Raw genomic sequence first — 21,425 nt, forward strand, 5'->3', positions numbered from 1 at the left:
AAATAACAAAAAGCTGCGAAAACAAATAATTATTAAAACGCCGTCAGAAAAATTAAAAAAAAAAAAAAAATGAAAACGTGACAATTTCCCCCGCCCTTCCACCCCTCGTTTTTCGTTATCCCTCTCTACCCCCCTTTTTTCCTTGCCCCACGCCTTCCTTGGGGATTCCCCGCGAGCAAAAAAAAAAAAACGGAAAAAGTTCGGACGGTTGCACAGCCGCATAAATAAGCCAAAAAGGTGCAGAAGTGAGAGCCGAGTACAGGCCACTATGAAACAAAAAAGGGGAAGTCAAACACCAATGCATAAACCCAGAAACAGACGCTCACTAAAATAAGATAAAAAAGGGAAAAGAAGGTAATTGAAATAAGGTGTGAAGGAAAAAGGACTCTCACCACTCCGTCTGTGTGTCTGTGCATGTATACATATGTGTTTCTCTGCTCCTTGCGCGTTCCTCAAATCAGCTCCCCGTCCCTGGATTTTTTCTAAATAGTGGGATTGAAGTGCGGCGAAATACCCACGCGATCATTTGCGCGATGCAAAGCAGGACTATCGTAGGTGTCGCGAAGAGCTGCATCACCGATGGGTTCCCTCTCACTGGGTGCCGTGAAACGATTTCTTGCAAGTGACAACTGACGAAGGCGGTCCCCCTCCACGTCCAGAAACTTCAATTTTTTGCGGATGGCATCCGGTTCAGAAGGAAACTGCAGCGATCCCCGACAATTGAGGTCCTGAAGCCGCGCCTCCGCCTCCAATTGCGAGCGTGCAACGGAGTCCGCTGTCAATGCCATCTGTGCGGTGGGGCCAAGGCACATCATTCTTTCACGAACCTCCCTTTCGTATCGGAGAAGCTCGAGCTCTTTTCGCAGCTGCTCTTTCCGTAACGCCTCGCGCTGTAGCAGCCAGTTGTACTCATAAAGAATTTCTGCACGGTCTGTTTCACGTCGTCGCATCGCATACTGCGACTCTGGAGATTCGCTGCTGGAAAGACGACGTAATGATACTGGTGAATGCAGTAGAAATTTCTCGCACGGCGGCAACGAAGTAAACTCATTTTGCTCCGCTCTGTTACCGTCAGACCTCTCATCACTATGCCCCCAACATCCTACAAGATTTCTTTCGCCCTCCTGAGACGGGCGCCTAAAGCCGCGGGACGAACGACCCCGTCGAAGTAAAGGACCGCTAGCGTGCTGCAATGGATCGGAGAGCAAACTGTACTTCTCATGATAAAAAGGAGACACCGGGTACTCTTCCAGATCAGAAGCCATGGCGCCATAGCGGCGGCGGCGCAAAAACGACATGTCGCAAGGTGGTGGCTGCAGCAGCTCCCGTGGAGAAAGATTGCGGAGAAAACTCGTAGCTTGCAAGGGTGATCCCATTCTTGCACGCGGTACGACTGCTACTCGAGTGGAGTTTGCCAGTGCGGTCCCCTGAGAGTCGTGGAAAGTTTGTGTCGACACTTCTCTGGTCCGTGCTCGCATGCTGTTTTTTTGAGTTGACCAAGGGGCTGCGCGATCTGCCCACTGACCCGACAGCATCGCCACTGGGCGCGGCATGGAAGCATCCGCACTGAAAAACACGTCTTTGCTACTCGGAGTGCGGCTCCCGTCTCCCCCGAGATCCTCCTCAAGGAAACGAACGGGAGTCACAGACGAACGTCCTGAGGGTGCTGCAGAAGACTTGTGGCGGGCGATAAAGTGGTACAGCATCCACATTTCAGGCTGATCTGGTTTTTTCTCGAAGGTGAGGTCTACGAGGTTGCGCATAACAGTGTAGGCCGGGGTGCCGCGCGGTATGCCACGAAGCAAAGAAATCCTCGTGGAGTCCCTGGCTGACGCCGTGTTTGACGTCCGGGACTGCGGAATCCCAAGTGAATCCCTCTCCATCCTTGCCTCGAGCTTAGACCACATAAAAAGTTCCGGATTGTCAGGCTTGCTCTCAATAAGAAGCTTCGCCCAGTAGCGCATTGCCGTTCGAGCAGGGCCCGCCGGTGCCCCAGACACGAGACGCTCCTCAGCGGTATCACCAACAGGAGCAAAAGTGAGTGTGGTGCTAGGAGTACGACGGCAAACCTCCTTCTTTTGAATGTGCGCATTCACTTCATGGCCACCCAGTTTGCTTTGCAGATGCGACCACAAGAATATATGTGGTTTGCCCGGACGCTTAATTAACACCAACTTTGCAAGCCGCAAGATAACGGCGTGATGAACTGGACGGTCATTCGCGACGGCAGCGAGCTGGAGGGCCGTTTCTTCTGGCACGTCGCATCCAACATCAAGCACTCGCTCTTCTTCTGCTGCGACACGAATAACATCAGGAACAAGATTCAGTTGTACCCTGTGCTCTATTCCCACCGACTGGGTATTGTCTAACTGACAGACCCCATTTTCCAGCACGTTATTGAACAAACGCATCGAGGATTCCCCGGCGCCGCCGCTAGGAACGTACACAAGCGGCCTCCTTGCCACCTCTTCCTGTTCAGCACGACTCCTCGCCATCTCTTCCTGTTCAGCGCGCCTCCTTGCCTCCTCTTCCTGTTCAGCACGTCTCCTCGCCTCCTCTTCCTGTTCAGCGCGTCTCCTCGCCTCCTCTTCCTGCTCAGCACGCCTCCTCGCCATCCCTTCCTGCTCAGCACGTCTCCTCGCCTCCTCTTCCTGCTCAGCACGCCTCCTCGCCATCCCTTCCTGCTCAGCGCGTCTCCTCGCCTCCTCTTCCTGTTCAGCACGTCTCCTCGCCTCCTCTTCCTGTTCAGCGCGTCTCCTCGCCTCCTCTTCCTGCTCAGCACGTCTCCTCGCCTCCTCTTCCTGCTCAGCACGTCTCCTCGCCATTTCTTCCTGTTCAGCACGCCTCCTCGCCTCCTCTTCCTGCTCAGCACGCCTCATCGCCTCCTCTTCGTGTTCAGCACGCCTTTTGGTGCAGGCATCTCCTTCTTCTTCTGGGGGTGGAGGTGGTGGTGGCATACCCTCCTCCTCCTCGCTTTTTTGCCTACTGGTTTTTAGATCCAACGCCAGTGGAAGCTCCTCACCATCCGGTCCTTTTGGCGTGGCGTCCATCGGAGATACGTAGATAAACGACAACGGTAGCACGCCTTGTTCCTCCAGTGGAATGTCCATATCCAGCCTGGCCACCGGTTTTCTTTTTTCGTCGCATGCAAAGGCCAAGTAGTTCTTCATTGACGGGATGCCGAGCTTCCTTGAGAGAAAGGGAAGAACCGTGCGCATCGCTTTCCCCTCTTCAACCTTCTGCACAACATATTCGGAGGGCTTCAACTTCTTGGAAACAATATTAAAAAGTGGCATCCGTACAGCCACGTAAATTAAATAAATAAATAAATAGGGGCGTCTAAACCGTTTTCTCGCCCCCTTTTCGCTGTGTTGTTGTTGCTTCTCCCTCAAATATCTTATTCGGATAATATCCGACCATTGAATAAAGATAAGGATGAGAAGTACATGTCACGCCACATGTATCTTTTTTCTGTCCGCTTTCATTACTCGCCCCCAACATCACAAATAACCTGCCCTTCTTATGCGTATATTAATCTCCAGCCCAAAAACGCAGAGGCTGTCCAATCAATTCCCCACACACACGCACAAATAAACAAAAAAAAGCACGTATTAAAAAGCACTCTAAAGAGCCAAACACTTCCTAAAGAATTAAAAAGCTCTCACGTGTCCTTTGATTTTTCCCGCAGTGTCTGCCGCCCGGCTGTAGTGTAAAAACTTAAATCCACCAAAAGTCTTTGGGCGAGAGAGATGTCCACGTTGCTGCTTGCGGTCCCCGCATCCACCTCTTCACAGTCCGAGGGGACTTTAAACACAGAAGGGTCTGGTGCTATGGGGACGAAATTGTAGAAGTCGACCGTGACAATTGTGTCCTCCATAAGGCGTTGCAGATGGGTCACGAATGGCTCATCTGGCGTAATCACCTCGTCAAAGAATGGGCCACCAAAGTAACGCCAATTCGGCACAGTGACGGGAGCGCCTGTAAGCTCTTTCAGTGCCTTTTGTTGCCGCTGAGTTTGTACCCGCCAAGGAATAGTAAACACAAATTCCTCTACTGTTCCCTTCTTCTCTCCAGGCAGTTTGAAGGTCATGTTACGGACGTAATAGTCCACCTGTTGCAGTGGACCTGTGCTGTCACGGTCATACCCTGTGTAGCGTGTCACCTCCACACCACGCACAAGATTTCCTTCTGCGTGTTTCAGGAACTCATCGGGAACACCAAAGCTTGTCACATCACCAGTCATCTTAAAGGTGCGACAAAAACTGCCTTTTCCCTCATAACTTGCGCCAAAGCTTCCCGGGGCGTGGCTCTCCAGCACGTACCCACGCCGCCGCTCCCCATCGGCAATAAAGGAATATTGGCTTCCCAAAAAAAAGTTATCAATGCGCAACTGCTTCGTCTTGTTGGATACATAAATGGCTCCGCTCTGTGCCACGGGTGTGGCGAGCGGGAATGGTATCGTCGTCCCGGTGGTGACAAAAAAACTGGGCGGAAACGGCACAAGCACGGCCCCCACCGCTGACGCATAGACAAAAAGAACAATTAAAAAAAGTCTGAAAAGCAGCCTTGTCAAGCCCATTTTGCTCCGACACTTCAAGCACGCCGAAAAGAAAGAGAAACACGGAAAAAAGAAAAAAAAACGTGAAATGAGAAGCGCACGCGCGCTTAAAGATGTACAGAGAACAGGGGACAGTGGGAGGGGGACAACGTGCCATAAAAGCCAACGGACATGTAAATATATAGATAGATAGATAGATGTATACTTCCGCTTCATTTCTTTTGCCAAAACAAAAATAAAAATAAAAATAATTCCTGCTTCTTTTACTACTTTTATCTCATTATTACTTTGTGTCTCCTGTGTTTCTTTTCTCCTGATTACCGGCACTCCCCCCATGAAAATGTAAGACCGCATTAATTTAACCTCCTTTACCCCCTCCCCACGCATCCTTCTTTCTTTTTGTTTGTTGTTTGTTCTTGTTTTTGTTTTGTTTTCTTTTTTTTTTTTCTGTCTGTCGGTGTGTTTGAGTTGCCCCTCATCGCTTACATGCACACATGTATGAGAATAGATATAAGTGTGTATGTATGTATGTATATAGTGTACTTCCCTCTCTCTCTCTCTCACACACACGCACAGTGGCATGCACGCACACAGAGAGAAAGAGGAGTCAAGGAGAGCCGCACGATCACAGTCTCCCTCCACCTTTAAATAATAAAAAAAGAAAAAAGAAAAACTAACCGTATTAATAAAATTCTTCGTCCCTCCCTTCCCGTGTATTTCACTTCGTTTCCTTTTGTTTGTTTGATTGTTTGTTTCTTCCGTTCCCCACTGTTCTGCTTACCGGGGCATTTTCTTTTTCCCTTCTTTTTTTTTTTGTTGTTGTTTTTGCCGTCTATTCCGCTGCCCCCTCCTCCCTGTTCCCCGCCGCACACACCGGACAGCCAGAAAGCAAAAAAAAAAAAAACTTGCCACACTCACACTCACACACACAAGTAAAAGAAAAAAAGGAGAAAAAAAAAATTTGTGCGTGCAATTTGTCAGTGCCGCAGCACATGACATGCAATACATGAACGTCCGCCCATCCCTCCTCCTCGCTCCATTCCCCTTTTGCAGGCCTGACCGTCCGTGTCGCCCCACAAACAATGGAATCACACAAATTCATACAAGAAGAAAAAAAAGAAGGAAAAAAGAAAAACAATTTCTGAGTGGTCCACCGTTTTATATATTTTTTTTTTTTTGTAAATTGACGGGCGTTGCCACGGATTCTTCTCCAAGTGAATGGACCGAGAGGGACGGCGAGGAATCGGACGGGGATCGCAGTCAGCAGGTGGCGCCTATAACCACCGCTGCGTATCCAATTATAACAATAGTAACAACATAACTACACGTGTATGTACATACAGGTGCATATGCCCTCCCTCCCTCTTTCTCCCTCTCTCTTTACTTCTCTCCAGCAGCTCACCTCTTTCTTTCTCCCTCTTGGAGCGAGTTGGGAACCCCCGGTTGCCCCAATAAATTAATTTGATGCAACGGACAGTAATGTGCACAGAGAAATAAAAAAAGGAAAAAGGCACGCATCAAAAAAAAAAAAAAATTAAGAAAAAGCAAAAAGGTGCCCCGCAGAAAGTGAGTCCCCAACACATACACACACAACTCCCATTTGAGGAAAAATTGAAAAAGCACACCGTAACCCAAAAGAAGATACACAACGGGCAGAAGAAGAAGAAATAAATAAATAAATAAATAATAAAAAAAGTCACACGCTTTTAATTCACCCCCTACGCATTGGACGAAAAGCATTGCAAAAAAAAAACAGACACGAAACCTCTCAGCAGATTCAAAAGCCATAAGAAATAAAGAGAAGGGGAGTACGCGGTGCGTGGTGTATCTATCAGTTGTAAAGCTATGTTCGTAATCATGGTGATAATGGCAAAAATGCATAATGGTATGCAACAGTTTAACAACCCCTGTCCTTCCCTCTAATTGGCCTCGTGTTAGCAGGCCTCCCTTCCTTGGCAATCGACAGACTCTCCTGAAGCTGGCGAAGAAGGGCACTACCATCCTTCCTGTCACCTGTAAACCGCATGGATTTGGGTCCCGGCGCCACAGAGTCAAGAGAATGGGCATTGCGCGGTGTTCCGTGATGTGACCCCAAGAACTGCGCTATATTTGACATCCCGCGATTAGTGTCTTTTTGTCCAAAAAAAACGTCCTTAGGTTCTCTTTGGAGTCCAACAAATTTCGTCTCTTTCTGCCACTTATTTTGATGTTGTTTCGTCTGCTGTTCTTCTTGTTTTTGCTGCTTCTGCTGTAGCTGGTGTTTGGTGTCTTTAGTCCATTCCTGTTTTGAGTGAGCGTTGCTGCTCCATGCATCATCGTGCTGTTGATGTTCCTTCTGCCGATCCGGATTGGTCGAAAAGAGCGAAAAAACGCTTGGCACATTGAAGGGACCCGATGTGCCGAGTGTCTTCAATGAAGTGGTCGTCGATGGGGCTTCTGCCTCGGCAAGCGGTTCGTCGATCCACCGTCGTGCGTGGCCGCGGCGGCATGCACCTTTTCGGGAGCACGGTCGCTTCCCGTCGTCAAAACTGTGGATGAAGCGACAGTCCTCACGCGCACACCCACCGCTAATATAATCGCAACACAGGCGCGCTGCCCAAAGAAATGTTACCGGTAACTCCACTGACTTTACATCATTCGCGTCGCCCGCCGACGGACCACCCGCTAACGCATCTTCCTCCTCCTTCCTTCCCTGTTCCTCCTGGGCCGCAAGGGCCACCAAACGTTCCTCGCTCGCGCGGATCAGTGGCGCATGGGACTCAGTGCGGAGCACCTCCTTCAGCACCTCCATTGCCAGCGCAAGGCCATTGTCGTCCATCTGCTTCACAGGATCGGTAAACGGCACAGGGCACAGGGCGATATCAGGATGAGAGCACTTGTCAGGGGAGTCGTCCACAATGATGGTATTCACCGCGTTGAAGCTCTTCGGGTAGCTATCAAAGATGCGCTGCAGGTTCTTAATGGTGCGGTACGGCTTCTCTGGCGTCGGCCACACGGTGCATGAATCACGGTAGAGTTTGAACAGCAGTCTGTCTTGAAAGCCGTCAAACACTTTATCGATGATGGGGTTCGAGGTGCGCTCCAACCCGCTGGTCCACACCGCGACCACGAAGTTGTTCATCACGAAGTTGATGAACTCGCACACCCCGGGGCGGTCAAAAAAACTCCCCCGTCCGCGGGAAACCAGAACGCCGTTGAGGTCCAGCACCAGCAGGAAGGCGCGTCGCACACTGCTGAGGCGCACGGTAATGTCATACCCGTGGCGGGTTGCCACAACAGCCGTCCCGCCAGACTCGTCAATGCTGAGAATGACGCCAATCTCGGAGCGACCCGTCGACAGCTGCACCCTGACGTACTGATCCGCCTCAAAGCGCTCAGTCTGGATGTTGTGCGGCGCGGTCTCCATCAAAGCAGCCCTGCCCCTGCCCCACCCTCAAAAGGCCGCAACTCACAAACCAAAGCAAACAAAAAAAAACAAAAAAAAACCGGCAACAAACCAACCCGGAACCCTTCAGCTCCCCTATAATATTTATATATTTTTTTATATATTTATGTATATATATTATTTATTTATTTATTTATTTATTTCCTGAGAGAAATATCGTAGAAGTGGCGTAGTGACCTCCTCTTTCGCAAGAGCAAACAAAACAGAATGAAGAAAAGAGAGAGAGAGAGAGAGAGAGAGAGAGAAAAAAAAAAAAAAAAAGAAGGGCAAAACTATTGCTTCTCTTTTAACTCCTCAAACTTCCTCTTTGCCTGTTGTTTTTGTTGCTGTTTTCGTTTCCCCCTTTTTTGTGTCTGCGTCGCTTCTCCTTCCGGCGTCCTAAGAGGAATTGCGTGCGTGCGTGCGTGCGTGCGTGCGCCTGTTGCCCGTGATTTTTGCAATAGTTCAGCCGCCTTTGCGGGTTCCGTCTAGACACGCGAGAGAACCCAAGTGAGTTGAAAAATACGAGTGAGTGGGAAAGCGTGTTCGCTCTACTTTCGCAGGGTAATGGCAGTAAAGTCTGTCGACTGTGAGCCTCCCTCTTTTTTGTGGTTTTTGTTGTTGTTTTGACCCGAGAAGGGAGAAATGGGGAGGGAGGGGAGAAAAAAAAAAAAGAGAAACGGGATGAAAGAGTGTGGTGAGAGGCAAAAGTCACACATGACTGCCCCATCCATTGAATGTCAACAGCAGGGATAAATAGACGTGTGCAGTCCATTAAGAGAAAAACGCCCACACACACACGCACAGACACAAATAAAATTAGAACCCGAAGCCCTTTGGTACGCAAATTAGGATCAAAAGCCACAGAACAGAGAGCACGGAGGACACAACCATAATCCATGGTGGCTCCAGCTGAGACCAGAGAAGAAACTCTTTGCTCTCGACCTCCGCTGTGCTGTTTCCCCAAAGCTCGCGCATATGAAACACCACAACCTCGTGCAAATAATCCTCACGTGTGATCACGCGCCCCTGCTGCCAAGCTAAATCCCTATTCCTCTCTTCCGACGCCTCGTCTTTTCCCTCGTCGTCTGATAATATGGCGCCTTTCGTGTCGGAGGAGTTTTCCGCTGACGCATTCTGTTGCTGCTGCCGTTTCTTCTGTTTCATGATCTTGTAGGCCAACCGGCCCAACTCCGTGATCTCATCGGAAGAAAGATACCGCAGATTTATGACATGAAGCGCCACCAAGGGGCGTATCAGTGACACTAGTGTCTCCTGCAGGCTCGTGTTGACAGGAACTGACAACGTAAGAAACCCAAAGGCGTCTGCTGGGTTCACAAGCTCATCTATGTCGTACAAAATAGACATGGGAGGCATCCAGGTCGGTTCCACACCGAGTTCCACACCGTGGAGTGCAATCGCCGGCGTCCTAAACCCCGACAGCTCCGCACTGGCGCGAAAAAATAAAAACAACGGGCTGCAGCTGACAATGGAGCGATGCCCGTACTCACACAGACGCCTGTATATGAGTGGTAGAACATCAAAGGCCACACCCAACGCCTCACACAAAACACAGTCATCGGAATAATAATACACCATCGCCGTGGGTGCACGCAGACGTGCAGGAGCAAAACGAAATGAGCGCCGCTGCATCGGGGCGGGTCCCTTCGTCGTAGCAGCAGTAGGACGACCCGCCATATCCGGCTGAGGGATCTCAGCGGGTGTCATTGGTGGACCGATGAGCTGTTCCAGGCTAATCCATGGCAGTAACGGAGCGGCAACCCGCAGATCACGTGACACATGTTTCTCCGCCTCGGCCCACCACCCGGCCACTTCCTGCAGGTAAAAGCGAATTATCCCTGGCCTACTTGTCTCCCTCGAAAGGTGAAGCGAGCGCACAATGTGCCGCTGCCGCACATTTCTGTGATAAAAATCCTGCGCCCTTTTAAAAGTGCCGTTCGATACAAGTAGCCACGGCATGTCTCGAAGCGTTGCGTTTGCCCTCTTAGCGTATAGTTCCTTCTCCTGTCGCACGTGCCATGGCTCGTCACCCCGCAAAGGAGTCGTGAGCCGCATCAACTCGTCCCTTACAAACTCGTACTCCTCGGGGAACATCCCTGCCGTCCGATTCGCGCGAATCCACCGCTCCATCTCCCACCGCAACGAAAGTTCCTGACGCGCATCCCACGACGTCTGACACACACGGCCACAATAGCACGAAGCCACGGCGGTGTCACGCCCAAAAAGCGCAGAAAGCTGATCCGTCAGTGTAAAGGAAGGACAAACGTTGGCAGGAATTTCGGTTGGCGTCACACAGTACGCACCAGCCACCGGCAACGCAACAAAACACAAAACCAGCAGGATCTCCAGCAACACAAAGAAAACAGAGACGCACTTGCGCGGCATCATCGTGCTGCTCCGCACAGAGACACATGCAGAAAGGAAAAAATGTAAAAAAGAAACGATGTGAAGCGGACACACGCAACAAAAAAAAAAAAAGGAGAACACAAAAAAATAATAATAATAATTAAAAACAAGAAAAAAAAATAAAAATAAAATAATGCTCAACAAATGAAAACCGCTCGCCACATTCCTTGCTCTCTTTTTTTTTTTGTTTTTGTGTGTGTGACTGTGTTTGCTTTTGCCTCCAACAACAATTCGTTTACATCCTCCCACTTCTTGGTGTCCTTTCCTTTTCGTTGCTGCTAGTGCTAACGGTGCTGACGATGGTGGTGGTGTTGCGGCCTACTGATGCTCTCCGCATGGACCCCCAATGAGCCTCTGCCCCACAAAATGACCTTCGCGGACGAATTAGGCACACAGTCGCCGCAAGGAAAAAGAAAAAGACAAAAAGCAAAAGAAAAAAAAAAAAGAGTGAGGAAGGCAAACCACACTCCCGTTTCAGCACCTTTAAATAAGACACAGAGGCTCATTCCGTTTCCAGTCCGTAAAAAAGGGCAAGGGGAATCCGCTGACAGGAATCTGAAAGCAACGCCGACATAAGCGACTCCGCTCCGGATTCAAATAAGACATTTTTCCCATGGAAAACAACATCCCATTCACGATCAGCTGTCAGCGCTGCCTCCACGCTTACTTGGTTCAGTAATTCACGTACAACAGCATTGCGGTATTTTACTGCGCCCGTCGCCTTGTCTTTCTCACCACCGCAAAAAAGATCCGGGGCCGGCACAAAGAAGGTAAAACGATAATGCCTACCTGTGTCGCCCCTCGTGACATCCATTTGAACCTGGCGAGGCGAGAATAAAGGCGTTCTGTCCCCCCCTGAACAGTCGCTAACTGTCGGCTGCCGACAGACGCCGTGTCTGTGAGCAACCAAACGGCTCTCCGCGTGATTAAGGACGGAGCGCCTTGACCGAACAGAGGCAGATGAGAATGGGGATGACCCTTTGTCTACCCTGGAACACAAAGAATGTCCACCCACCAAAAGAAAAGCAGCTCCCTTCACCACTTCTCCCTCCGCTAAAAATGACAATCCGCACCGCAGCGGAGTGGAAACGCGATACGCCACTGATCTTTCGCACGCAGATAACTCCTCTCGTGCGCGTTTTGCACCCAAAAGGGAGGGCATCAACCTAATATGTATATATGTATATATACAACGTTCAAACAACACAGAGAAACCGCACGGAGCCAAAAGGCAAATCCAAAGTGGCTGTGTGGTTAAGCCAAGGGACTCGGTGTGTAGGATGAGTCCCGGCCCTCACAAAAAAAAGCCTAACGGGCCGCGGAAACTTGTGAGAAACACAAATAAAAAAAGAAAAAAAAAAATTCAAAAGGGTGAGAGAAATGAGATTTTTTTTTTTTTTTTGGAGACACCACAGCGAGCAAAGAAGCAAAACAAACAAGCGGCACCCACAAACCCTCCCACTCTCCTCAACGACTTCTTCGGTTGCTATTCTCGGATGCGGCAGGAAGAACAAAAAGAATGACAAGAGTGAGGAAGAGAAAAGAATTCTCGCTGCAGCTTTTATTACTGTTTGGCGCCCCTTTGTTTAAAATAATTTTTCTTCGCTTTTCTTTTTATTGTTGTTATTTTTTTTTTTTTTTTTACTTTTCTTTTTTTTGTGTGTTTCCTCTTTTTTTTTCCTCCCTTCTATCCTGCTGTCCCTCTCCATTCATTGCTTGCTCCCTCCTTTTTTTTTTTTTTTCCCCCATCTCTCTCTTCAGGATTTGTTCCCCTCACTGCCGCCTGATGCGTGTCTCTCCCCACCCCCTATTCTCTTTCCAATTTCTCGCCCTATTCCAATTATCTTTTTCATCTTACATCACACTCTCCCGCTTCCTCCCCGACCCATCGCCACTCCCTAAGTCGTGACCCACCCTGCGGAATCCCTAGCTAAGTAACAACATTGACAGATCGCCGCAAGTATGCCACGAGTGCTCCTCCCCTTTCCCACGCAGAATCCGGGAAGAAAATAGGAAAAAGAAATAACTACATATATATAGATATAGATATGTATGTCAAATTCCTAACCCTTCCCCTCTTCCTGATGCCCCTTTCACCTGCAATATTACAGTTTTCCAATATAAATGGTGTTGTCGTCAATCCATTTGTAGGGCGGAACCTCCAGGTTCAGCGGCGCCGGGCCTTGACGAGTTCGGCCAGAGGCATCGTAGTGACTGCCGTGGCACGGACAAAAGAAACCATTGTAAAGCCCCTCGTTTGGAATGGGAATGCATCCCAAATGTGTGCAAATGGCAATGACGACAGCCTTTTCGCGGTGATCGGGGAAGCGGGCCTCGTCCGTCTCTGGGTGCTTCAGGGCGCTCAGTGGTGTCTCCTGCAACTCCTTCATCTGACGGGCACTGCGCTTGTAGACAAAAACTGGCCGCCCACGCCACACAATGGTTTTGCACTGGCGATCCTCTAGCTCTCCCACCTCCGCCTCAATGTTCATCTGGCCGACCATAGACATGGCCGGCTGACCAACGTACCAGAGTGGTAGCACGGCATAGCGCGCCATAAGGATCACAAAACCCAAGAGAGCTGAATTCAGTGCGTAATCCGTCACACGCGCACGGTCTTCCAGTTCTTCTGGCAGCTTTGGTTTTAGAATATACTTGCGAAAAAATTCCTCATCCCACATGGAGGCATCATAATCCTTTAGGGCAACACCTGCCGTGGTCTCAATTCGACCTTGTGGTGCACCGTCAGGGTATGTGTTAAGCACCACCTCCGAGGAGGTATCTACGGTGCAAAGTGCGGGATCCGAGTATTTCGCGTACTTTCCGTGCTTATTCATCATTTCCTTCGAGACGGGTGGCTTCAGGAACTCGTCTGACCACGAGTTCACGGGTTTGTCCTTCACAGTCAACGGATTGGAACCCTCAAGTTGCTTAAACACCAATGAAACATGATTAAGCCGTGTTCTACGGACAGCCGAGATACACGAGCGACGAAACATGTGTGGCTGGCAGGGAGGAGGTCTTGAGTTGCGCCGAGAAGAAGCAAGATGCCTAGATATACCCAGACAAATATATCTACCCCTTCAACAGGTAAAAACCAAAAGAACAACAACGAAAAGCAAGGGAGGAATGAGCATCCAGTCCATCCTTGGAAGAACACACGCGCCACACACAACCCTTTTCCGCCACACGGAGACACAGAAGCATGCACGTACCATGCATACAGAGGTACAAAAAGGAGGTGGAAATCATACTTATACCCACAAACGGAAAAAAAAATAAAATGCAAAAAGAAAAAAAAAATGATGACGATAATACACATGTAAAAAAAGTAAATAAATAAATGCCTGACATTATTCCCCTCGAGACCTCCCCAAATGAAAACCTCTACCGATACGACGCACCGCGGCTAAACAGCACTCACCGGGGGAAACATCGGAAGACCAACCATAAAAGCGACCCTTCGGGTGACGTCACTTGTGGTTGCCAGCACCACAGGCGTACGCGCCCAGAACAAACGAGAACGAGATTTAAACAAAGGCGCTGGCTTTCCACGAATGCAGACAAGTGCCCCATGATCACCCTGTGTTTCACTCTCATCCTTCATGGACGCAATGACACCCGCCACAAGATGGTCGACTTCGCTTGCATTTGTTGAAGCATCCCTACACGTCACGTAACCGGGCGTTGAAGACACCATCTTTCCTAACTGCTTTGCTACCAGTACACTGGCGAGGCTGGATCTACCGATGCTGGGCCCCTCCTGCTCCTGTCCGGCAAGGGCATCGGCCAGAAAAAATCTCTCGTGACTATTCTCAAGAAGAACCACTTCATCTTGAAGTCCTAAAAGTGTAACACCACCTTGACTTCGCTTCATGTGTACAGAGTATGAATCCAGTGAGCCATGAGCGTCAATTACCGTTTTATTGGTTGTTGTTGCATGCATCAACAAGAGCAATACACGGCGAGAGTGAAAACGACGTGGGCCCTGATCATCCAACGCAGAATTCACCAAATCCAAAAAGACGGAGTGGGGAATCACCACCTCCCGATGTCTTGCGAGCTGTAATAGCTGATTCGTGTTTTGAAGGAGAAACGTTGTGTCAGGGACAACAATGTTATGGTAAAGCCGGCGGTTGATAAGTAGCTCCACACGTGACCCCGCATCACGGACCTCTACGCCACCAAAAAGCTCACTGGATGCATCCGTCCACGTTGATGCGGTTAAGCTGTTTTCCAAATGTCGCTCGCCCCTCCCACAATTCCCGCCACCACCACTAGCACTAATACTGCCACCACCACGACCCCTGGTCCTACTGCGCGGGAGAACATCATGAGCCTCGCTTGGCAATACCAAAGTGAGGGCAGCCCGCCGCACAAACAAGGCATCCCACGAAGAGGCTAATGAGTCCATAAACTTCAACGGCTCCCTACATAACGGCCTGAGAGGCTCCACAGTGGTCTCAAGTGCCATCAATTTCGCCTGTTGTACCTCGCTCAGGCCCTTGTGGACTGGCAGGCTACCAAACTCCTCGAAAAGAAGTTGCTGACGTGCGGTTTCGGTAGATGGCTTTGCGAAAATAAAGGGGTGTTCCAATACCGCGCGACCTACATGCACAAGTGGGACCATTTCTACCTGTGAAGAAAGGCGCTTGTTGTCTACGACGTTGCGCATCTGCGAAAGAAGATAGTGGAGCCCCAGCCTTTGCTGAAAGTACCGGGTCTCGCGCAGGAGTTGCATGTTCTGTTGAAGAAGAATACGAAACTGCTCGGCCTCCGTCATTTCAGTCACCTCCAAAAACGGGACGTTAAATGTCTCCGCGAACCCTCCGTCCATATTGACGAAAGTCTGTACACCATCGCGAAAGGGTGGTGCTTTTGACGCCAAAGGCCTCTCTGTCATCACCGGTGTGTTGCGCACATCATCCGGGTCTGCATCCTCAGCCGCTATCATTTGTGCCACAATTCTGCTTTGATGAACACGATGCGGGTGTTGGCGCAGTGCCACCAAAGCAAGCTCATCAGCAGACAGCCCCCGTAATGACTCGACACTCAATAGCACGGGGAGAGAACGCAGCCGAGCGTGACGGCTCTGGCCTAGCACGTATCCAGAGCGGCTAAATAACTCGTATATACGAACAGCATCCGCTGTTTTTCGGTGCAGAATACAAAGGCGCATGCATTCCCCCACCACCGCGTAAATGAGGGACACGTCATGGTGACTGCCGTTGTTGGATTGAAAAAGCGAAGAAACGACTTGCACGGCGACCTCCCATGGGGCTCCCGCACAGCATGATTTTCTAAGAAGGTCCTTCACTCTACCGTCCATCCCGGCTTCTTCTCTTTTTATTCCTCTCTTTTCGTTGCGTTGAGAAGAAGAGAAAAATAAAAAAAGACACGCAGAGCCACACAAACTCATACACATATACACACACATGCACACGCACACAATGGTGGGAAGAAGAAGAAGAAGAAGAAAGAACTTTAAAAAACAAAAAAAAGACATCTGCAACTCCCTGGGCGAATGGGATTTAACCCGCGCCTTCACACAGAGGTAAAGGCACATATAAATCCTCAGCAGAGTTGACGGGAAAAAACTCTTGAAATTTTACTTTCCAGCCTTTGGGAGCCCATTTCCGCCTTGAGGCACGGTTTGGACTCGGTGCCGCCCTCAACTTCCGACCAACACGAAGAGTGGCAGTGCGATTATAGCGCTCTCGCGACGCCCATGACAAGAGCTTTTCTGTAGGGCACATCTCATGTATCCACTGAAGCACCAGCGCTCTGGCGTCATTTTCACTGATGCTGGAAGGTCTCCAAATGACAGTGTCCGTCATATTTCCACCACGTAACACACGAATCGTGAACGTGGCGCCCGTGTCGTTGGAGTTATACCGTGACAGCCGACGGTACGGTCCTTCACTCGACCCTTCATTGGGCGTCCTCCTAATAAATTGAAGAAAAGTATGGCCGACTGAAACGCAAAGAAAAAACATAAAAACAGAAATAAACACCTTCCGTACAATGCGCCTGGCCGCTTCTCGAGGCGATTTCTGGAGACATGCGAAATCGTCCGCCGGACCCCAAGAAGTGAATGCGTCCACCCAACCATGCCTCTGCCTCAATATTTCGACAGCATGTGCTCTGCGTGCCACAATGCAAAGCACTTTTGCAGCCACAAGTTTGGATAGTGCAGCCATGAGGTTTTTAATTGACAGATCCTCCGCGTCAAGCCCATAAACTCTATCAACGCCTCCCTCATCGTAAATCATACGCATCCTCTTATCCTTCAGTACGGCGTATGCCTTGCCCACTGCACGAAATGCCTCCCCCGCCCTTTTGTTATTGATGTTTTTGTCCGGATGGAGTTGGAGGGCTAGTGTAAGGTAGCTGCGACGAACGTCCCTCTCATCCGCATCCCGTGGTATGCCTAAAATACCGTAGTAATTCCTCTCATTGGCAATAATCCAGTCAATGCGGGAGCTCTCCATGGGCACTGTATGTGTGCGGTGTGTATGGCTTTTCGCTCAATTTGCTTTTTTCTTTTTTTTTTTTTTTTTTTTTGCTTCGCGTGCCCCCGCCTAAGATTCAGCGCCTACGGGTGGGCGCAAGCAACAGGCTGCACGGCATCCGCATTAGAAACCAAAGCCAAAATAAAGAAAAGCAGCGAGATAAAAAATAAAATAAAATTTTTGCCGCGCTTCGCTCCATCCGCGTCTGGAAATGGTGCATCCCCACAGGAAAGTTATCCGCTGCACGCAACACCGCGGGCGTCCTTACGCCGCAAAAAAAAAAAAAAAAAAAGCAAACTCTCTCTCCCTCTTCTGTCACACACACACACACACACACACACCACCCCAAATCAAACAAATCCAAAAAAGGTCAAAGAAGAAAAAGAACGGGAACTAAAAGAACTCTGTTGAAAGTGGTTCCGACCCACCACCATCCGTAAAGACAAAAGCAGGTTAAAACCATCATCATCGGTATCATTATTATTGTTAGGAGGGAATAAACAGCTCACATCCTTCGTGAACTGCTTTAAACATGACCTCGTGTGTGACATTAGCATCTGGTTGGGCGGCGTGTCTGAGAAGAAAAAAGTCTTTCGGGCGGTTCAGTGGAAATGTCCCATGATCTTCAGACCGACACTCACACGCCTCCACAAGTGCCTCCATCGCACGGCGGACTCCGGCCTCCTGCGTGTCAAAAATATCCACCTCCTGCTCGCGTGGTCGCTTTTCCCCTTTGCACGCACGCGGGGGCATCTCCAGAGTTGTGAGAAATGCGTCCACCGCCTCCCTCAACCCAGCCGACACGCCCCACGGAGGCCAGGACAAAACCAAGGCGGCAAACACCCACGCCCGCTGCTCTATCAGAGAAAGTTGTGAAGATTCAGCAGTGGGAGAGGCACCCGTCTCGGTTTCATTCGTCATTTGCAGGAACAACCCTAGAGCCTCCAATGAGGCCCCAAGTTTCGGAGAATTTTTCACTAATGTGTAGAACACACGCGCCGTAGCCACTGTGGCGTATCGCCGAGCAAACATTTCGTTTGCCCAAGAGAGAAGCATGGGAGATATATTTAGAAGACTGGCATCTGGAAAAGCCCCCCTTGTCTCTCGTTCGACTGTTGATATAATAAAAGCCCGCAGCAGCACGTGTTGAGACAGGTTCTGTGACCATTCCTTCAAGGGCATTGAAACAATGGGGTTCATACGGCAAGCTCCGCGTCGTCGCATCGCACCACACACCATCCACTTGACTGTTGCTAGAGCGGCCGCAAAACATGGAGGAAGCTTCTCTCCCCCATCGGCTCGCAGCTTCATCTCGAGTTCAGACTCATACCGTAATGCAAACTCGTTTCCATGCACACGCTCCAGCAAAAGAAACACAACATGCCATGTGTACACTTGTGCCTTTGGGTGTGTTACGTGTTGCATGGACCACCTAAAAAGGGTATGATCGCAAGAACTCGCCATGGCCACTGGAATCCGGGCGAGAGTCAGCACGACGAGACGTGCCACATATCCTGTAAGAGCAGGGTTTTCTCTAAACAGCAGGCAAGGCGTTACGTGTTGTTCGAGTAGTGTACGAATGAAGGCCGTCGAGTTGGGCACCTCCTCGCCCACAGCCAGGGAAACGCATTGACACAAGAAACAAATAACACGGCAGCCAAGAGAAAGGTTATCGGCAACCGACCGACGCACAATCCCAAAGAGCTGTAAAAGAAAAAGATGACACTTAGGGGCAAGTGTCACCACAAGACGACAGAGAGCCATTTCTACATCACTGTTCTGTGAAGCTCCATCTGAAAAGAGATAATCATATGCCTCCTTCACACTCTCCTTGGGGAAATCGCATTTCACGTGCATGATGGTGGACGAGACCAAGACGGCTAGCAGACCCGTTCCCCAGCTACACGACTTCAAAGCCTCCAGCCACGATCTCTCCTCCGAGCGAAACAGCTGAAAGAAGATAAAAGAAAGCTCCTCCGGCACATCACACACTCGGCCTGTTGCCCATACAGGGTCCACGTGAAAAAATTCTCGGTGGGGTAATTCACCCCTCCATTTGTGATAGGCTGCACTGGCCTTCAGTGCTGCGAGAGCAGCAATGGCGCAATCTTCATTCCCCATAGGAGTACTAGAGAGATCTTCGGCGCCGTCCGCTGTTAATGCCCGCTTTGCATCCCGCAAAAACCAGGGAAGCATGGAAATTTGTTTAAATAAAAATTCTTCCAGCTCCTGAACTTCCACCGGCTGGGGGCAGCCAGCCATTGCAAGTGCCAAGAGAAGAGAGGCCGCCCAGTGAGGATGGTGGCGAAACGACTTCTCGAACAGCGCCCTCGGCGACGAGGAACCGTCCAAAACAGTTGCAGCCGGCAGGTCCGCGCTCCTCCCATTACGGTTTGACTCCACAAGACGCATAAAATGATACAAAATACGTCCCCGATGCGAGAAAGAGTCCCCCGAGACGCGAAGCAAAAAAGTAAGAAAATCCTTTTCAAAAAGTTGGCGCACCTGCCGCTTAACAAGTCTGTCGGCCGTGTTTCCTTCATCCCCGTCAGCGCTCATGTGCTCCAGCACGGCGGCGCTGAGAACCAACAAGACGTTCCCGGTGGGCCCGTCAAATAGAAGCGACCGACCGTCAAGGGAGACAAGGTCAAATTCCGAAAATCGACGCAAAGCCTCGGCAATGATCTCAGTGGCAAGAGGAAGAAAACCCCCCTGAACGGCAGGAAGCAAAAACGCCACTCCAAAAATAAGATCCCAAAGCGTCTCGTTGGCGAGAGTGAAAAAACGATTATTAAATAGCCATTGGCCATCGGTTAACTCATCTTCAGTGAGTGTAGGACCACGTTCCTTCGTTACAAGTTGCAGCAATGTACTCGCAATAACAGAAACCGTCTCCGGGATGATGGTGCATGTCCCTGCGTTTATTCCGCCACAAGCGGCCTCCAATGCGCGAATTTGAAGCAAAAAGCAGTGAAGAGAGGTGCGGCCTCCACACTCCGCAGTGTGCACGATACTTTGGGCCACATAATTGATATTGCTGAGATGACCTTTGACAGAGGCCAAGAAATGTGGTCCTCGAACTGCCTCCTCAAAGGCGGTTTCGTTGTTGCCTGCAAGTTCAAAAATGACACGGAGAACGGGTCCCGCCGGTACCACTTCGGTTGGGAGTGCATTTAACAAAGACACCAGCACCATCGCAGAATACACCGATGCTGTTCTAAGCGACTCAATGACGTAATCCGCGATGTTGGTGCACTCTCCTCCCGACGGCTGCGTTGCAACGATAATTTCCCGCATAGTCTCAGACGCAGCCACAATGATGTCAGCATCAAGGTCCAGTAACAGCAAAGTTAAATGACGGAGAAGTCTCAACGGTACTATTGGCGCAAAGTCACCTTTACCGGCTCTGGTTGTGTTGTTTAGTTTGGAGAACAGGAGCGCCGTCCTTGTGGTCTCGTAGGTCACAAGGAATCTTGCAAGGGAAAGCGCGTTCACAACAACCGGTTCATCGTCCCTAAAGGTGTCCAATATCCCTGCCAAAAAATCCAAAAAAGAATCACCCAGTGCATCGCAGATCATGTCTCCAGAGAGCACGACCGACAAGCTCTCCAGCCATGTCGGATGACTTGCGCATTTCTCAAAGACCTGGTGAAGCAGATAGAGCGTCAACTCCACCCTGTACGCATTACTGAGGGAGGTCAGGATGGCGCAGACGGAGGGCACGCAGTACTCAGAAAGAACCCGCAGGAAGGTGGGGCTCATTTCAGCCAAATCTGTCAAGAGAAGGAGGCCCGCGGGGGAGTCCCCCTCTTTTGAAAGCCCCATGCGCACCGCATCGCACATGCGACGTGCAAGACCTGGAAGGGTCACAAGAGAAATGGAAGCCCCACCTTTCCCAGTGCCACGATCCCCCAATCCCAAATTATCTCCTTCCAGGGTGTACGCCGTTCCGTTCATCTTCGAAATTTGTCTCTCAGCCTCCCTCAACAGCGTGAAAAAAAGACTAAGCAGCGTCAAACTTGCCCTGTAAAGCTGTGTCTGAAGATGCAACGAGGACGAGGCACACAACATTTCTGCCAGCTGCGCAAGCACATCCTGAAAGGACATGAATGATTCCCATAGTGACTCCGGTGAGACGCTTGGCGTTGCAGAAGCACCTGACGGTTTTTCGCCTCCAATCCCCACACATTGGTTAGGGAAAAGAGGGGAAAAACTTTGCTGCAACAGAAACTCAGTGTCCTGAAGCGCCTGAACGGCAGCATTCGTGGGGAGCCTCTCAAAGTGATTCAGAAGACACGTAACGCACAGCGTCCAACGAGGAACAAATGCCCCTGCTGATTCGCCACTGCCCACCGGAAGAATTCTGTGGTGCGGATTGTAGCACTCCTGCATTCAGAGCTTCCCGGCCAGCACTGCCGCTTTTCGTCTTCTTCCCCTCCTTATTGCCAGCAGCCTTCACCAACAACAACAACAAAAAAAAAAAAAAAAAACAAGAGTTTAAAAA

At 50.0% G+C, this 21,425-nt stretch overlaps 9 protein-coding genes across 9 annotated transcripts, besides 23 other annotated features; all 9 read right to left on the bottom strand.

The window, feature by feature from the left end:
• Positions 1-21,425: part of a sequence feature (heterozygous, Esmeraldo-like haplotype) that runs on past both edges of the window.
• Positions 48-71: a sequence feature (AT_rich).
• Positions 483-3,296, bottom strand: Tc00.1047053510759.70 (hypothetical protein, conserved; the record flags this gene model as incomplete). Its single annotated transcript, XM_812137.1, has 1 exon — positions 483-3,296. One exon carries the CDS (start codon positions 3,294-3,296, stop codon positions 483-485), a length of 2,814 nt encoding a protein of 937 aa, XP_817230.1.
• Positions 3,310-3,332: a sequence feature (AT_rich).
• Tc00.1047053510759.80 (hypothetical protein, conserved) lies at positions 3,662-4,579 on the bottom strand (the record flags this gene model as incomplete). The annotated part of the gene is made up of 1 exon (XM_812138.1): positions 3,662-4,579. The coding sequence occupies one exon, from the start codon at positions 4,577-4,579 to the stop codon at positions 3,662-3,664; it is 918 nt and encodes a 305-aa protein (XP_817231.1).
• Positions 4,785-4,809: a microsatellite.
• Positions 4,951-5,005: a sequence feature (T-rich).
• Positions 5,045-5,100: a microsatellite.
• Positions 5,715-5,736: a sequence feature (AT_rich).
• Positions 5,911-5,978: a sequence feature (CT-rich).
• Positions 6,046-6,109: a sequence feature (A-rich).
• Positions 6,224-6,245: a microsatellite.
• Tc00.1047053510759.100 (hypothetical protein, conserved) lies at positions 6,456-7,964 on the bottom strand (the record flags this gene model as incomplete). Its single annotated transcript, XM_812139.1, has 1 exon — positions 6,456-7,964. One exon carries the CDS (start codon positions 7,962-7,964, stop codon positions 6,456-6,458), a length of 1,509 nt encoding a protein of 502 aa, XP_817232.1.
• Positions 8,085-8,146: a microsatellite.
• Positions 8,220-8,248: a microsatellite.
• Positions 8,393-8,420: a microsatellite.
• On the bottom strand, positions 8,802-10,391 carry Tc00.1047053510759.110 (hypothetical protein, conserved; the record flags this gene model as incomplete). Its single annotated transcript, XM_812140.1, has 1 exon — positions 8,802-10,391. One exon carries the CDS (start codon positions 10,389-10,391, stop codon positions 8,802-8,804), a length of 1,590 nt encoding a protein of 529 aa, XP_817233.1.
• Positions 10,493-10,540: a microsatellite.
• Positions 10,817-10,854: a sequence feature (A-rich).
• On the bottom strand, positions 10,912-11,571 carry Tc00.1047053510759.114 (hypothetical protein, conserved; the record flags this gene model as incomplete). Its single annotated transcript, XM_812151.1, has 1 exon — positions 10,912-11,571. The coding sequence occupies one exon, from the start codon at positions 11,569-11,571 to the stop codon at positions 10,912-10,914; it is 660 nt and encodes a 219-aa protein (XP_817244.1).
• Positions 12,005-12,088: a sequence feature (T-rich).
• On the bottom strand, positions 12,515-13,408 carry Tc00.1047053510759.120 (reiske iron-sulfur protein precursor, putative; the record flags this gene model as incomplete). The annotated part of the gene is made up of 1 exon (XM_812141.1): positions 12,515-13,408. One exon carries the CDS (start codon positions 13,406-13,408, stop codon positions 12,515-12,517), a length of 894 nt encoding a protein of 297 aa, XP_817234.1.
• Positions 13,819-15,738, bottom strand: Tc00.1047053510759.130 (hypothetical protein, conserved; the record flags this gene model as incomplete). The annotated part of the gene is made up of 1 exon (XM_812142.1): positions 13,819-15,738. The coding sequence occupies one exon, from the start codon at positions 15,736-15,738 to the stop codon at positions 13,819-13,821; it is 1,920 nt and encodes a 639-aa protein (XP_817235.1).
• Positions 14,666-14,715: a microsatellite.
• Positions 15,816-15,859: a microsatellite.
• Positions 15,867-15,887: a microsatellite.
• Tc00.1047053510759.134 (chaperone DnaJ protein, putative) lies at positions 15,941-16,900 on the bottom strand (the record flags this gene model as incomplete). The annotated part of the gene is made up of 1 exon (XM_812152.1): positions 15,941-16,900. The coding sequence occupies one exon, from the start codon at positions 16,898-16,900 to the stop codon at positions 15,941-15,943; it is 960 nt and encodes a 319-aa protein (XP_817245.1).
• Positions 16,946-16,973: a microsatellite.
• Positions 17,081-17,103: a sequence feature (AT_rich).
• Positions 17,238-17,262: a microsatellite.
• On the bottom strand, positions 17,408-21,313 carry Tc00.1047053510759.140 (hypothetical protein, conserved; the record flags this gene model as incomplete). The annotated part of the gene is made up of 1 exon (XM_812143.1): positions 17,408-21,313. The coding sequence occupies one exon, from the start codon at positions 21,311-21,313 to the stop codon at positions 17,408-17,410; it is 3,906 nt and encodes a 1,301-aa protein (XP_817236.1).
• Positions 21,394-21,425: part of a sequence feature (A-rich) that runs on past the window's edge.

This window comes from Trypanosoma cruzi, genomic scaffold (assembly GCF_000209065.1).
Source record: "Trypanosoma cruzi strain CL Brener 1047053516851 genomic scaffold, whole genome shotgun sequence".
NCBI classification, from domain to species: Eukaryota; Euglenozoa; class Kinetoplastea; order Trypanosomatida; family Trypanosomatidae; genus Trypanosoma; species Trypanosoma cruzi.